This window comes from Oncorhynchus gorbuscha, linkage group LG10 (assembly GCF_021184085.1).
Source record: "Oncorhynchus gorbuscha isolate QuinsamMale2020 ecotype Even-year linkage group LG10, OgorEven_v1.0, whole genome shotgun sequence".
Lineage (NCBI taxonomy): Eukaryota > Metazoa > Chordata > Actinopteri > Salmoniformes > Salmonidae > Oncorhynchus > Oncorhynchus gorbuscha.
Genome location: NC_060182.1, coordinates 26,679,984 through 26,697,442, shown reverse-complemented (window position 1 = coordinate 26,697,442; position 17,459 = coordinate 26,679,984). Strand labels below are relative to the sequence as shown.

Below are 17,459 nucleotides of genomic sequence, written 5' to 3'. Positions count from 1 at the left end.
TTAAATTTGTTTGGGGACTGTGAAAAGAGCCCTGGTGGCATTTATAGTGGGGTACGTGTGTGTAAGTTTACTGTGCAAACATTTTGGAATTTACAACACATTATTTCTTATAAAAGGAAGTGATGCAGTCAGTCTCTCCTCTACTTTTAGCCAAGAGAGACTGGCAGCATAGTATTGATATTAGCCCTCTGATTACAGTGAAGAGTAAGACATGCCGCTCTGATCTGGGCCAGCTGTAGTTTTTCTAGGTCCTTCTTCTAGGTCCTTCTTCTAGGTTCTTCTTCTAGGTCCTTCTTCTAGGGTTTTTTTTCTAGATCCTTCTTCTAGGTCCTTCTTCTAGGTCCTTCTTCTAGGTCCTTTTCTAGGTCCTTTTTCTAGGTCCTTCTTCTAGGTCCTTCTTCCTTTTTCTAGGTCCTTCTCCTTCTTCTAGGTCCTTTTCTAGGTCCTTTTTCTAGGTCCTTTTTCTAGGTCCTTCTTCTAGGTCCTTCTTCTAGGTCCTTCCTTCTGCAGCACCTGACCACACGACAGGGCAATAATCACCATAATATAACAATAAAGCCTGCAGGCTTTGCTTTGTGGTGTGTGGTGTCAACAAAGCAAAGCATATCTTTATCACAGACAGACCTCTCCCCATCTTTCCAACCATTGAATCAATGCCACATTGGCTCCATGACTAAGATTTCTCATTGTTAAAAGAAACTGGGCTGTGCATTAAAGTAGGGCCAGCAGGCCTACCACAGACCATACATTTTCCTTAAAGAAGTGCAAGCATTTTAGCCAATGGCCTAAAATATACAGCTCTTTACCTAATTCAATTATTATTTTTCCGACCAAACATTTATTTCAATCAAGGTCTGGCTGACCAAGATATTTCAAAAACATGTCACATTGTATGTGTTCTGGCCTTCAAATAACAGGAAGATGGGGAAAAGCATGTCACATTGTATGTGTTCTGGCCTTCAAATAACAGGAAGATGGGGAAAAGCATGTCACATTGTATGTGTTCTGGCCTTCAAATAACAGGAAGATGGGGAAAAGCATGTCACATTGTATGTGTTCTGGCCTTCAAATAACAGGAAGATGGGCAAAAGCATGTCATTGTATGTGTTCTGGCCTTCAAATAACAGGAAGATGGGGAAAAGCATGTCAGCCCACACATGTCAACATTGTATGTGTTCTGGCCTTAAAAACAGAAGATGGGGAAAAGTATCCTCTAACACACATTGGGGTCAAACATAAAACGTAGCCACTGTGATAGTTGATCGTAGGATGTTGACAAGACGAAAAGGGAACATGCAGTTAGACAGGCAGAGTGACAACAAACACGAAGAGAGTTAGAATGCATGTAGTTCTTATCTCTCGTATTTCTGACAATGTTTTTATTATCAGACGTCGCTTTTATGAAAAGTGAACAGTGTTTCTTCAGGTCCAGTGGCTGGAACTCCAGAAGATGGGGAAGTGAGTGACGAGGAAGAGACTGCAGAGATTAGAGTGACTGAATAAGGTCATGGGTCCATTTTGCTGCTCACGTCATCTCCCATGTCAGGGCTAACATTAGCACCGTGGTGGTCAGCCCCAGTCCCTCATTGCAATAGGCTGCATCTACTAATAGAAGGAAATAAGTGTTAGTTACTTACTTTGACCATGTAAAGAATTGAGTTCTCTTTTTTCCATTCTCTCTATGCTTACCAACAAAATTGTGTCTCCCCTTCTTAAGTCTGGGGTTCTCTGTTAAAACAGAGAAAACAAAGTAAGTCGTGTGCATGAGGAGAGAGGGTAACCTGACACATAGAACCCTCACACACTCACCAAACACGATAAGCCGTGTGTATGTGTCTGTGGAGCCCAGAGGGTTCTGGGCAGTGCACCGAATCATGGAGCCGTTGAGCTTGGCCGGTACTCGCTCCAGCACCAGCTCCCTCCCAATATGATCCTCTCTCCCGTCCAGCAGAGGACCTCCCACTCTGGTCCAGGTGAACAATGGCTCGGGGAACACCATGTTCTGGGAAGTGCATATGGAAAAGCATCCTTTGTAAATAATGTGTGTAATGAGATTGACAACATTGCAGTCAGACTGTACAAGATCATTGATATGCAAGACACATTGACTCCCAAATAAATAGTATGTGATCAAGATGATCAATTGTGCGCCTTGCCAGCTCGCATTACTCTTACAAATTCCCTCAAACATGCGGAATGACTTTCATTCAAATGTACATGCGACTTTCATTCAGATGTATCTCCCAGTTGTATTATATAGTTGTAGCGCGACACCTGCTGGAGAAATGTTGTATTTTTTAAGAAGGTTTTCTTTCAATGATGGTGATATGTGGTTGGTCTTTCCTACAGTTGAATGTACTTACTGGTATGAATAATTGAAAAATAAAGCATTTATTTTGTACTCACCCCAGTGGATGAGATCTGGAGGCCCTGAACTGTAATGCGGACAGTGTCTCCTACTTTAGCCTTACCAGGCGTCATGGACAGTTTGGGGCTCCTGGGAGCAGCTAAAGGGAAACAAATAAAAAAATATATTAAAAAATGAATGTTACATATTTTCAATCTTTTAGCATTTAGCAAACACTATTTTTCCTTATGTCTCAAATTATTTCTAAAGGAATAAATTAAGCATCTATATTCTCTGTATACTTCGCAAAAAGCTCTCAGCCTTAGAATCCATTTTTTATTTGAGCATGCCTGCTAAACCATGGCTGACTGGGAATAACTGTTTTTGATGATGATGAAGTCTCCACTATATCTAGTAATCCACTCAAACTAACTGATATGAGGTTTGACGTGTATTCATCATGAACTGATGCCGGTGGCTGTGCTGCATACAGACCATGTTTGTGTAGGTGTGTGTGCTTATGGAATTACATATGTAACTGTGCAGAAAATGGCTAATCTACTGTGAGATTTCTCAAGCATTTCTAAGCAGAACTAATGGATCCTCTGAACAAAATACTCCATTAAGGAGCATCCTCATTAAGTGAGTCACTGCCTATAAACAGTTGCTGGCTGCTGCTGGATCCTGAGCTAAAGCAGTGATCAGGTTCTCTGTACTGTATATTCATTTACATTTACATTTAAGTCATTTAGCAGACGCTCTTATCCAGAGCGACTTACAAATTTGGCTGATGCTTAAGGCTGGGAAGTGCCTGTTTTCTGCCATTACTGAATGCATTAGCTCTAAGTAGGGTTGTACATACACTGAGCACACCAAACATTAGGTACACCTTCCTAATATTGAGTTGCACTCCACCTTTTTGCCATCAGAAAGAACAGCCTCAATTTGTCAGGACACGGACTCTACAAGGTGTCGAAAGAATTCAACAGGGATGCTGGCCCTGTTGACTCAAATGCTTCCCACAGTTGTGTCAAGTTGGCTAGATGTCTTTTGGATGGTGGACCAATTCTTGATACACAAAGGAAACTGTTGAGTGTGAAAAAAGCAGTAGCGTTGCAGTGGTTGACACAAACCGGTGCACCTAGCACCTACTACCATACCCTGTTCAAAGGCACAGAAATAGCAGTCTTGCCCATTCACCCTCTGAATGGCACTCATACACAATCCATGTCTCAATTTCCTCAAGGCTTTTAACCTGTCTCCTCCCCTTCATCGACACTTCATAATGTTTTGTATACTCAGTGTATATTCCCCAAATTACGAGCTTTCAGACACCATGTTCATTTTCCGTTAATTCAGGAAAAATACATAAAGAGAATTTGAACTATTATTTTAACAAGCTATTATTTTAGAATGTTCTCTATCCTTGCATCCCTAGCTCTGATAGGTTAATACAGACATGGACTCCTTGGGTAGCCAGTATTTGGGTGGCATTAAAGAGTGGGTTAATGTCCTCATGGAGGAGATATTTGGTATCCAGCTGATTGTCTTGGTCTAATTTGGTACTCACACAGAGTGACCTCAGCCTGCATGGGCATGGACAGAGCTGGGTGCTTGACCTCGCAGCTGTACAGGGCGTCGTTGTCCAGCTGGGGGTTGAGGCTCCAGGTGAGCATGGCTCTGACCTCCATGGTGCCGTCACTGGACACCTGCCGCCGGTGCTGGAAGTAGTAGAGCGGGTCAGTGCTCTGCATCCAGCGAGGGAACTCCCGGCTTACCACTGTCTCTGGGATCACCTCCGGGGTGGTGGGGCTGGGTTCAGACCCCTCCAGACTTCCTGGCTCCCTCCCGGCCCCTACCATCTTCCCCATCCCTCCTTTCCCAGGGGTGTCATGGTCCAGACGGGGTGGCTTCCCCTGGTCAAGCAGGGAGAGGGACTTCTTCAGCTTGGTGTCATCCAGGTCTCTACTGATCGGGGGCCTAGAGATCCGTAGCCCTGCCTGGCCCCTGCCCTGGGATTTTCCCCCGCCACCCTCCATAATAGAGGGGTCCACCTCGATCAGCTCGCCGTCACGCTTGAAGTACACCTGAAAGGATAAAGACATAGTATGAGCCCGTAACAACCAATCACACCCATCATTTCAAAAGTGTTTTTACTTCAAAACATATTTCAGTATGAGTACTGTTTGCATGTGGGCAAACTCACCATAGGGGCTGGCTTTCCTCCCATGACGATGCAGACTAGAGTGAAGTTCTGGGTGTCATAGCGACTGAAGGGAGCCGAGCAGTCTGCTGCCACTACAGAAATGGACTTAGGAGGAACTATGGAGGAAAAATAGCATAGAACCTGTGACTCAAAACGAGAGAACCATCTACATATAGGCACATTTTGCATCTAGTATTTTTAGATGGGCTACATATAAAACTAACTGAAACATGAAACAAAAATGTATGCACTGTACTTGAGGGCATGACGTTAGTCTCGTAGACCTGGTATACAAGATGTTAGTCTGGTATACAAGATGGACTCTCTTGGTAACCTTGATCGAGGGAGGGATTCCAGGGTGTCAGACAGACAACTCTCCAACAAATCACAAGGTAGACATGCCAGAACGTCGCAATTTGAAACCAACATTATAAGGCAAAACATTTGCAGTGGTTTAAATTAAGTTAGTTGATGCAAACTAGCCACTTGCGAAATGCACTCATTCAAAATAACCTCTGTGATCTCCATCTTACTAGATATTATTTTGTGTTGTATTCATGCAGATCAGGCAGTGGCGTGGTCTCTGTATGCCAAACTGACGTTCTATTACGTACAGACGTGTTAAACGGGAACATTGTGGGAGGCAACACGGATTTATATAAAAGACTATCAAAGTAGTCTCCTGTGCATTTCCCACATCTCAACAGAGGGGGAGGCAGAGGTGATTAAAATACCACATGATCATATCATTATAGCGTTAATTCTCTTGAATCTTACCCATGACAGTGAGCACGATGCTGCCAGAGGCTAAGACCACCCTGTCTCTAGAGGCCTTGTCGTAGATCCCCACGTGGCACTCATAAGGCCCATCATCATCCATCTGGACCTCAGGGAGCCTGGCAGTACAACAACAAACCCCACGAAGATAATAGCCATATAGGTTAGGAAAGCATTGAATAAGATCAGATAAAATACAATAAGATACGATAAAATAATGTAAGCTCAAATCAAATAAGCCTACATTTGCGAGTGAAAACACTGACCAATATTCTCTTTCTTGAGGCTGCCGTCTACAGTTCAAGCTTACCGGACAGTTGATTGGTAGACCAAGTCTTCTCGTCTGCGGAAGTCCTCCATATGGGAGAAGTTGGTTTTGGTCATGGCATCATAGGTGAAGATCTTCTGCTTGGCACTGCCACCCTCTGTCACCTAGAAAGTGAAGGAATACCTCATATTACACAGCCTGGACATGTATCCACCTACTTGTAACACGTGTCTACACAAAACACGATCTTGGTATTTGATATTTTATTAGGATCCCCATTAGCTGTTGCAAAAGCAACAGCTACTCTTCATGGGGTACACACAGAACATAAAACATGACAAAATAGAGAACATCTATAAACAAGAACAGAACTACATACATTTAAAAATGGCACACATAGAGTACATATCAATGCATACACACAAAATATCAAGGTCAAATAGTGGAGAGGCGTTGTGCCGTGAGATTAATACGTTTTTTTAAATCGATGCACACAGTTATTCTTTTCCAATTCATGAAGGCTAGAGAGCTTTGAAGCCTCTTCTTTTGCCACTTTAATCAGTTTAGTTAGTTGTTACTAGGTATTCATTTGATTTTGGAGGAGCTGGGAGCTCAGGGTGAAACAAACTGTCCGTGTGGACTACATTACATACCGCTACATACATTCATAGTTTAAGGAGCTTATCAAACCTAGTAGCTCTTCAGAAGCCATCGGATATGGTACAGTTATGTTGGGTATATAATGCACACTCTCTTTGCATCAAAAGCTTTGATGCGTTTGTCAGCGTTTTAATTGAAGTGTCAATGGAAAATGTCAGAGAACAAAGCCGACCTAATCAAAAGCTTCTCCTAGAGGTAAACACAAGATACAGTATGTGCTGTTGCAAACAACCATACGCTTCGTACAGGGACATCAAGGCCACCCTACTCACCCGAAACCACACAATCTCTCGCAGGTTGCCATCTGTCATGAAATTGCACTTGAGCGTTACCGTGTCTCCAATGACAACGGGAGGGAGAGGCTCAAAAGTGACAGTTAAATAGCCTGTGGGTCAAAGAAAGAAGTACAATATGTTACACACATTTCCACACATGTTTATCTCTACAACATACAGTCCCTTCTATGAAACCCATAACATAGTCCAGCACAAAACTTGCTAAAGGCATTCATTAGACATAAAGTTGTTCTATTGTATTTTATGATTCTTAAAGACCCTCTTGTGTTTGTGTTACTATAGTTCTCAAATGACCATACTCTGTCTCTGGAGCATTTGAAATCAAACCTTATGGGCTAGCTGTAATTACATGGATTGTTAATAGTGCACAATCAAGGCTAAATGGCCAAAAGTTTTTTTTCGCAGGCTATTACAGCTTTGGATAGGAATATTGTGTGCACACATTTCCCCCTTTCATGATCATTATGGACTTGTTCATTCATTAACTGTGGTGCTGTAATAGTAGGTGTCCATATCTGTGTAAAGGTAGGGTGGCAATGGCAGCACAAGTGCATGTTTATGTCTCGCTATTTCTCCCATTATCGTGGTCTTAGTGTGTGCTAAGTGCTGTGGCTCTGGGTAAAAAGTAAAGTATGGTCAATTAAAAACCAATCTGTTTCCTAAACAAGCCAAAGACATGATATAGTGCTGAGAAGCACAGATCTCTATCTCTAACCTGGAGAGGCAGAGATAACCTAGTAGCGACCTCATTCTCTCTGAGAATTAATGCACTGTCATTATGTGTTTTCATTTATAATAATTAGGTGGTTGCTTATATTTGTCTTATTTCCCATGTACAAGTGTGTATTATGTGCATGTGTGAGTTGGAAACTCCCCCTGAGACACCCTTAGAGAGTGGGGTCATGGCCAGGGTCTGCCATTATCAACGGTGACCCTGGAGCAATTAGAGTTATACATTCCTTGCTCTTGGGCACATTAATAGATTTTTTCAGCTTGGTGATTGGAACTAGCCACTTTTTGGTTTCCTGGCCTAACGCTCTAACTGCTAGGTTATCTGCTGCACTTTCATCAGCGCATTCTGTGGCAGAATGAATCTCACCTAGCTTTAGGGTAAGTAAATATTGTCAGTGTTATAGTGTTGTATGGGTCATTCCACAAAACGAGTCCCTTCTGCACCAATATAGGATTTTAAAAGCCTGTTGTATTAAATAAAGTGCCATATGGAAAATTCAATAAATCAGCATTTTGACATGTCCCTCTGTGGACTCTCTGTGACTTCTTTGAAGATTTTAACCCACTTAACCCCAACATTTCTCCAAGTTTTCACCGTCATTTGACAACATAATTTCTGAAGATTATTATTTATTTATTGTGATTAGTGATTCATTTTAAGCTAAAAATACATGTCCCTTATTTTAAGGTCCACCCTGTTACGTGAACTGAACTCTCATTTTATAATGGTAAAACTATTCCTTTTTAAATACATTTTTATTTGTCACATTTTTTTACCCCCTTTTTCTCCTAAATTGAGTGATTACGATCTTGTCTCATTACTGCAAGTCTACAACGGGCTCGGGAGAGGGGAAGGTCAAGTCATGTGTCCTCCGAAACATGACCAGCCACCCGCCCACTTAACCCGGAAGCCAGCTGCACCAATGTGTCAGAGGAAACACTGTTCAACTGACGACTGAAGTCAGACTGCAGGCGCCCAGGCCCGCCACAAGGAGTCGCTAGAGCGCAATGAGCCAAGTAATGCGCCCCTGGCCAAACCTTTCCCTAACCCGGATAGCGCTGGGCCAATTGTGCGCCGCCCTATGGGACTTCTAGCCACAGCCGATCGCAGGCTGTAGTGACACCGCAACACTGCGATGCAGTGCTTTAGACCACTGCACCACTCGGGAGGCCTTAAATACATTTTCCTAAAGAGACATTGAACCTCTAATAGTGAAATCAGGTTCTACTCTTTTTGACAATTTTCTGGTGTTTTGTGGTGGAAACTGAGTGGGTCGAGCATAACACGTTACCCATAGGTAGACAGGATAGAAATATTTGAACAATTATAACAGCTTGCATTCAATTGCCCCTCCCGGTTGTACACAACAAGCTTCCATTTCTCCTGTCACAAGGGGATTTATGGCTTATTTAAGGTTAAATTGTCAACCATGTTACAGTCAACTCTGTTATTTAATTTGGCACTTAATTAGGCATTTCCCATAGTCCTTTTGTTATTTAACCTCTTTATATAGTAAAACATGTTTTTTATTAAGTTAAACATGTGCTCATCAGAGGGCCTCTCGGGTGGCTTAAGGGCGCTGTACTACAGCGCCAGCTGTGCCATCAGAGACTCTGGGATCGCGCCCAGTGCGGCTTGGTTGGGTTGTGTATCGGAGGACGCATAACTTTCAACCTTCGTCTCTCCTGAGCCCGTACGGGAGTTGCAACGATGAGACAAGATAGTAGCTACTAAAACAATTGGATATCATGAAATTGGGGAGAAAAAGGGGTAAAATGTATAAAATGTATAAAATAAAAAATTTAAAAAACGTGCTCATCAGGACAGAATGTTAAAATAGGTTAAATAAACCCAAAAGGACTTATAAACAACCTATATAATAATATATAATAATATAATAACCTATATAATAACACCAGGGTGTACATAGTACAGATTAAATCTTTAGGATCAGGTATCCACGATGACCCTTGACTTTTTGGCATGTTGAGTGTGATGGTGTGATGGCCCAGGACTGACCCCAGAGCACTTAAAGAGACATAAGCATAGCACAGTGCAGGGCAGCTGGTAAAGAGTATAATCTCCTGTTTCATACTGCTACTCCAGTATAGAATCACCACCTCTCCTCCCACCTTGGCCTCTACACCCTGACGTCAAGGTGGATTATTTTTCCTCATGTTTTTCCGCTAATCCCCCATTTTTCCATCGACAGACCCAGGAGAGAACTGGAGGGAGCTTTATACTCACAAACATTTGAAAAATAAATAAAGAAATTGCAGCATTTTGGAGCAAAGAGAGCTGCCATTCAACCATGTAAGCGTGAGCCCTGTAGGTGGAGGCAAAAATACTTGACTCAGGTGTTTTTAGGATGTCAGTTGACATTTCTTAAAGAGGCCCTTCCACTAAGAATATACAATCCCAATCAGAGTTGTATTTATAAGGGTTTATTATAGAACAAGGTAGTCCGTCCCTATTTAGGTCCGTTTTCTTCTGTTTGGTGACTATCGAACATAACCTTACTGTTGAGCCTCATCAGTTACTGTTGGTGAGGCTAGGTCTTGAGGGCCCGAATCTGACCAGAATTAAGCTTGCGTAAATGGAAAGTAATTACGTTTTTATGCCTATTCTGACCTTGAATTTAAGCATGAGAATAGCATGCAATTCAACCGCTATTCCTTGGGGGTGGAGATCTAATAAATGAAGGTGTGACAGAGGATGTCTAGAGATACACTGTATTCTGACCTTGACTTAATTTCAGAATAATTCCACCACCTTTATGTGTGAGGAAACCATGAATAATGTCTAGCGAACCTACCGGTTACAAGTGGGAAAAGCATCTAGGCCTACTTATTTTTTTCAGATAGAAATTATACCATTCTCCATGCATTGTAATTTACAACTTGAAAAGAGCTATTGATAAGAGCTGGGTAAATTAGTAATCCGTTTGGATAAGGGAATTGTATATATAAATTACATATGTTTTAGATATATTTTACCTTACAATCGCTGGAGACAAATGTGAAACCAGTCATATGGCAGCAAACTGAAGCATATCAACATATCGAATTTCCCACAGTAAAGTTTATGAAATGCTGTGCCATTGTGCAGAATTTAAATTGTATGGCTATTTATGTCATGTTTTGTCTTATATTGTCTTGTCATTTTGCTTTCCCTTCTGTTCGTTTTCCCCCCTGCTGGTCTTTTTAGGTTCGTTCCCCTTTTTCTCTCTCCCTCTCTCTCACTCTTCTCTCTATCGTTCCGTTCCTGCTCCCAGCTGTTCCTATTCCCCCTAATCAATCATTTAGTCTTCCCACACCTGTTCCCTATCTTTTCCCCTGATTAGAGTCCCTATTTCTCCCCTTGTTTTCCGTTCCTGTCCTGTCGGATCCTTGTATACTGTTCACCGTGCTGTGTCTTTGTATCGCCCTGTCGTGTCGTGTTTCCCTCAGATGCTGCGTGGTGAGCAGGTGTCTGAGTCTGCTACGGTCAAGTGCCTTCCCGAGGCAACCTGCAGTTCATTATCGAGTCTCCAGTCAGTTCTCGTCATTACGAGTGAAATTGTTTCTTATGCTTTATTTACCGCTCCGATTTGTCTAGGAGTATTGCTATTTCCTTAAACTGGATTAAAGACTCTGTTTTCGCCAAGTGGCTTTTGGGTCCTCATTCACCTGCATAACAATTTAACTTGCAGTTTCTCTGTTTTCTATTTCTGTTTTCTATTGTTAAATATTAGCCTCTATCAGTATCGATTTAAAGGGATGGCTTATGATAAATGTACTGAAAACCCTATTGAATGAAAACTCAACAAGAAAATCTGTTAGCCAGCAAGTGGGAGGGCTTTCAGGTAGCCAGCCACACCTGCAGATTACTCATTTATTTGTCTCCAGCAACACGACTGAATTAGGTAACGACCTCGATCCCACCGATAGTGTCATTGTGTTTTGGTACATCAGAAGTACTTTCATTTCCAATGGAATAGTGCGTTTCCAGCAGAGACAGCTGCAGTGCGTTCTATGTGGTGCATACGGTGATTTATCAAAGGTTGTGTGCGTAGACAGCTTGAATGAAATGGTACCTGAAGGTGAATGTTTAACTTTTGTTGCACACATATCCAGATGATGCTGCATACCATTTTGAGCAATGACACTGTAGGTGTGAGTATGAATACCAAATACTTACCAAATACTGAGAAGTGCGTAGGAAAGGTATGCGTAGGAAAGGTATGCGTAGGAATGGTATGCGTAGGAATGGTATGCGTAGGAATGGTATGCGTAGGAAAGGTATGCGTAGGAATGGTATGTGTAGGAATGGTATGCGTAGGAAAGGTATGCGTAGGAAAGGTATGCGTAGGAATGGTATGCGTAGGAATGGTATGCGTAGGAAAGGTATGCGTAGGAATGGTATGCGTAGGAATGGTATGCGTAGGAAAGGTATGCGTAGGAATGGTATGTGTAGGAATGGTATGCGTAGGAAAGGTATGCGTAGGAAAGGTATGCGTAGGAAAGGTATGCGTAGGAAAGGTATGCGTAGGAATGGTATGCGTAGGAATGGTATGCGTAGGAAAGGTATGCGTAGGAAAGGTATGCGTAGGAAAGGTATGTGTAGGAAAGGTATGCGTAGGAATGGTATGCGTAGGAATGGTATGCATAGGAAAGGTATGCGTAGGAATGGTATGTGTAGGAATGGTATGCGTAGGAAAGGTATGCGTAGGAAAAGTATGCGTAGGAAAGGTATGCGTAGGAATGGTATGTGTAGGAAAGGTATGCGTAGGAAAGGTATGCGTAGGAATGGTATGCGTAGGAATGGTATGCGTAGGAAAGGTATGCGTAGGAATGGTATGTGTAGGAATGGTATGCGTAGGAAAGGTATGCGTAGGAAAGGTATGCGTAGGAAAGGTATGCGTAGGAAAGGTATGCATAGGAATGGTATGCGTAGGAATGGTATGCGTAGGAAAGATATGCGTAGGAAAGGTATGCGTAGGAATGGCGTAAATTCTTATGTCAGAGTTGGCCCCTGAATGCATCACCATTGTCTTACGCAGTTAACAAAAGGCAGTAATAGTCCCTATTCACCCAACTAGAGCCCAGACTCACTATATTACCACCAGGAAATATAAATGAATGCGAGTTAATGATGAATGGTTTAAGTACAGTAATTTTTGTACTTACAGTTGAAGTCAGAAGTGTACATACACCTTAGCCAAATACATTTAAACTCAAGAACTTTAAGAATGCGAAATGTCAGAATAATAGTAGAGTGAATTATTTATTTCAGCTTTAATTTCTTTCATCACATTCCCAGTGGGTCAGAAGTTTACATACATTCAATTAGTATTTGGAAGCATTGCCTTTAAATTGTTAAACTTGAGTCAAACGTTTCGGGTAGCCTTAAACAAGCTTCCCACAATAAGTTGGGTGAATTTTGGTGCATTCTTCCTGACAGAGCTTGTGTAACTGAGTCAGGTTTGTAGGCCTCCTTGCTTGCACACGCTTTTTCAGTTCTGCCCACACATTTTCTATCGGAAGGAGGTCAGAGTTTTGTGATGGCCACTCTAATACCTTGACTTTCTTGTCCTTAAGCCACAACTTTGGAAGTATGCAACTTTTGTCACAACTTTTGCCACAACTTTGGAAGTATGCTTGAGGTAATTTTCCATTTAGAAGTCCCATTTGCGACCAAGCTTTAACTTCCCGACTGATGTCCTGAGATGTTGCTTTAATATATTCACATCATTTTCCTCCCTCATGATGCCATCTATTTTGTGAAGTGCGCCAGTCCCTCCTGCAGCAAAGCACCCCCACAACATGATGTTGCCGCCCCAGTGCTTCACGGTTGGGATGGTGTTCTTCGGCTTGCAGCCTCCTCCTTTTTACTCCATCATTATGGCCAAACAGTTCTATTTTTGTTTCATCAGACCAGAGGACATTTCTCCAAAAAGTACGATATTTGTCCCCATGTGCAGTTGCAAACCGTAGTCTGGCTTTTTTATGGCGGTTTTTGAGCAGTGGCTTCTTCCTTGCTGAGTGGCCTTTCAGGTTATGTCGATATAGGACTCGTTTTGCTATGGCTATAGATACTTTTGTACCGGTTTCCTCCAGCATCTTCACAAGGTCCTTTGCTGTTGTTCTGGGATTGATTTGCACTTTTCGCACCAAAGTACCTTAATCTCTAGGTGACATAACGCGTCTCCTTCCTGAGAGGTATGATGGCTGCGTGGTCCCATGGTGTTTATACTTACGTACTATTGTTTGTACAGATGAACGTGGTACCTTCAGACAATTGGAAATTGCTCCCAAGGATGAACCAGACTTGTGGAGGTCTACAATTTATTTTCGGAGGTCTTGGCTGATTTCTTTGGATTTTCCCATGATGTCAAGCAGAGAGGCACTGAGTTTGAAGATAGGCCTTGAAATACATCCAGTTACACCTCCAATTGACTCAAATTATGGCAATTAGCTTCTAAAGCCATTACATAATTTTCTGGAATTTTCCAAGCTGTTTAAAGGCACAGACAACTTAGTGTATGTAAACTTCTGACCCACTGGAATTGATACAGTGAATTATAAGTGAAATAATCTGTTTGTAAACAATTATTGGAAAAAATGACTTGTGTCATGCACAAAGTAGATGTCCTAACCGACTTGCCAACACTATAGTTTGTTAACAAGAAATTTAAGGAGTGGTTGAAAAACGAGTTTTAATGACTCCAACCTTAGTGTATGTAAACTTCCGACTTCAACTGTATGTATTGTATTTTTTGTTTTGTGATGTGGTTTTCATGTAAGCCCTTGGGCTTCAAACCTCACCTGCACATCTTTTTAAAATGTGTTTTAATCTGTATATCACTTGTTTTCTTTAGTGCAAATAAATGTAACTAAATTAAACAGTAGAAGACCCACTGCAAATACCCAGGGTGCACTTCATCTCATGTTAGTGCGCTACAATGAACAACAAGCTTCTCAGCCTCGCTCCGTCTTCTGAGCAGACACCATGACAGACAGCTGTCATCTACTGTATCTAACAGAGGACATTGTAGGCCTTCAATACAGTACACCCAGTCCAATTATTTTGAATTATACGGTGATCAGAGAAATAAACACTGCCACTGTTGTGAGACTTGATTCTTCTGAAAATAGGCACACTCAAGGCCTAAGCTTATGCTTGAAGCCTGCAAGCATTGACTCTGAGAAGGAGGAGGTTGTGAATGAAGCACTGACAGAAAGCTAGCAAGGAGATTACTTTCTCTCTCTCTCTCTCTCTCCCACTCGCAGACCAACTTGATCTCACGAGCCGCTGGGGGTGGAGTGCCATTCGTCTGGCAAGCGAGACTGCAGAGCCAGACTCAGATCCAGAGACACACAGATCCAGGCAGACACACGTGCAAACACACACGCACACACATGTGACAGAGCAACTTCAATAGGAACTGCATTCACTGAAATCACAATTATGCTCTCCCTCCCCTCCATTTCCATAGCATATATTATTGCCATATGATGGGATTGAAATGCTATACTTACATGTTATCACAGATCCTGATTGCAAATCATGTTACTTAAATTAGATGCTTGAAATAATGCATATCCGCAATGTTTTGTTGGCTTGCATTCTGTCAGGTCCTAGAGCCTTGGGACAGTGGCATTTAATCATTTTAGAGTACAGATTACCTGTAAAATGGGTCAGCCAAATAGCCTTTATCCCTCAGATAATCAATCACAAACTGGATTGGGTAGCTAGGATTGTGACATCATAGCCTCACTAGCATGAGACAACTTTTAGCCTATTTAAGTCAAACATGCATTCAACGAGTGTACTCAATGTACAGTCTACAGAAATTGCTGTATGATACAGTGCATCTCCTCGTGGACAAACTAATCGTTTAGGATGGCTGTCAATACCTTGGAACTGTTTACGGTCAATCTAGGCTAGTGTAATGAGTTTCAAATATGTAAAACAAGTAAGTTTGCAGCCTATAATCATTGCAATGTCATTTCAATCTGCAGGCTTTAGAGCTACAGCCTAACACAGAAGTATGTTAAATGTGAAATATATAGGTTAGTAAAAATAGTCTACAGCATGGAGCTTTAGAAATACAATCAAAACGTTTTAGCTAATAACAACAAAATGCTCCATGTAAGTACAAAAAACGGAGACATACCAACAGCTAAATCCAAAACATATACGAGGATACACAGAGAAAACGCACAAGTCATCTTCCCCGTTCGTGTGGTCAAATTGACACTCCATCTGTTTTTCAGGCGATAAATCGTGGATAAACTGCCATCCACGATGTCCGCGGCACCGGGTCTGGTCCCCATTCGGAACGCTTCATTCTGCACGGAAACGCAGAGCTACTTTTCTGTTTCTGTCAAGCGACCAGTGAGAAAATAAATCCTCATCCCGATATTGCTTCCAGAATAGTGTGAGGATTAAAAACTACAACAGATTTGATGTGAATAAAGTCTCATCAGCTCTTTCGCGCTCTCTCAACACGCGCTTACGCGTGCGTGCGCACACACCTTGGTGCTTCCCCTCTATCTCACATTACACACACACATATATATATATATATATATATATATATATATATATATATATATATATATATATATATATATATATATATATATATATGGTACCATTCAAACGTTGACACACCTACTCATTCCATTGTAGAATAATTGTGAATACATCAAAACTATGAAATAACACATATGGAACAATGTAGTAACACAAAAAAAGTGTTATAAAATATAATTGGATTTGTTTATTTGAGATTCTTCAAAGTAGCCACCCTTTGCACACAGCTTTGCACACTCTCGGCATTCTCTCAACCAGCTTCATGAAGCTTCTGGAATACATTTTAATTTCAAACAGGTGTGCCTTGTTAAAAGTTAATTTGTGGAATTTCTTTCCTTCTTAATGTGTTTGAGCCTATCAGTTGTGTTGTGACAAGGTAACGGGTGTTATACAGAAGATAGGGACTTTTACCAAATAGGGCTATTATGGCTAGAACAGCTCAAATGAGCAAAGAGAAACAACAGACCATCATTTGACATGAAGGTCAGTCAATCTGGAAAAGTTCTAGAACTTTGAACGTTTCTTCAAGTGCAGTCGCAAAAACCATCAAAAACCATTGCTATGATGAAACTGGCTCTCATGAGAACCGCCACAGGAAAGGAAGACCCAGAATTACCTCAGCTGCAGAGGATAAGTTCATTAGAGTTACCAGTCTCAGAAATTGCAGCCCAAATAAATGCTTCAGTGTTCAATTAACAGGCACATCTCAACATCAACTGTTAAGAAACTGTGTGAATCAGGCCTTCATGGTACAATTGCTGCAAAGAAACCACTACTAAAGGACACCTTTAAGAAGAGACTTGCTTGGGCCAAGAAACATGAGCAGAGGACATCAGACCGGTGTAAATCTGTCCTTTGATCTGATAAATCCAAATGTGAGATTTTTGGTTCCAACTGCATGTCTTTGTGAGATGCAGAGTAGATGAAAGGATGATTTCTGCATGTGTGGTTCCTACAATAAAGCAAGGAGGAGGAGGTGTGATGGTGTGGGGGTGCTGGTGACACCGTCAGTGATTTATTTATAATTCAAGGCACACTTAACCAGCATGGCTACCACAGCATTCTGTAGTGATACACCATCCCATCTGGTTTGCGCTTAGTGGGGCTATCATTTGTTTTTCAACAATGTCCCAACACACCTCCAGGCTGTGTAAGGGCTATTTGACCAAGAAGGAGAGTGATGGAGTGCTGCATCATATGACCTGGCCTCCACAATCACCCAACCTCAACCCAATAGAGATAGTTTGGGATGAGTTGGACCGCAGAGTGAAGGAAAAACAGCCAATAAGTGCTCAGCATATGTGGGAACTCCTTCAAGACTGTTGGAAAAGCATTCCAAGCTGGTTGAGCGAATGCCAAGAGTGTGCAAAGCTGTTATCAAGGCAAAGGGTGGCTACTTTGAAGAATCTGAAATATATTTGGATTTGTTTAACACTCTTTTGGTTCCTACATGATTCCATATGTGTTATTTCATAGTTTAGAAGTCTTCACTAATATGCTACAATGTAGAAAATAGTAAAAATAAAGAAAAACCCTTGAATGAGTAGGCGTGTCCAAACGTTTGACTGGTACTGCATATATACAGAGTGTAC

General features: G+C 41.7%; 1 protein-coding gene across 2 annotated transcripts; it reads right to left on the bottom strand.

Annotated features, from left to right (window-relative positions):
• Positions 1–1,208: 1,208 nt before the first annotated feature.
• Positions 1,209–15,782, bottom strand: LOC124045063 (immunoglobulin superfamily member 21-like). 2 transcript variants are annotated; one of them, XM_046364288.1, is made up of 10 exons: positions 15,446–15,782; positions 6,531–6,643; positions 5,641–5,762; positions 5,331–5,449; positions 4,554–4,669; positions 3,918–4,434; positions 2,407–2,507; positions 1,810–2,002; positions 1,690–1,728; positions 1,209–1,605 (listed from the first exon to the last, which is right to left on the bottom strand). In XM_046364288.1, the coding sequence occupies exons 1-10, from the start codon at positions 15,603–15,605 to the stop codon at positions 1,526–1,528; spliced, it is 1,560 nt and encodes a 519-aa protein (XP_046220244.1). In that variant the 5' UTR covers positions 15,606–15,782; the 3' UTR covers positions 1,209–1,525. The 2 variants fall into 2 exon arrangements, with proteins under 2 accessions (XP_046220244.1, XP_046220245.1); XM_046364289.1 differs by having other exon boundaries at positions 15,494–15,782.
• Positions 15,783–17,459: the final 1,677 nt, after the last annotated feature.

Excerpts from the sequence above, each read along its gene's own strand:
- LOC124045063 (XM_046364288.1), bottom strand. The coding sequence starts at position 15,605 with ATGGGGACCAGACCCGGTGCCGCGGACATCGTGGATGGCAGTTTATCC. Across the intron at positions 5,763-6,530 it reads GAGAGATTGTGTGGTTTCGG|GTGACAGAGGGTGGCAGTGC; the intron begins GTGAGTAGGGTG and ends TTCACTTTCTAG. Across the intron at positions 2,508-3,917 it reads GCAGGCTGAGGTCACTCTGT|CTGCTCCCAGGAGCCCCAAA; the intron begins GTGAGTACCAAA and ends GTTTCCCTTTAG.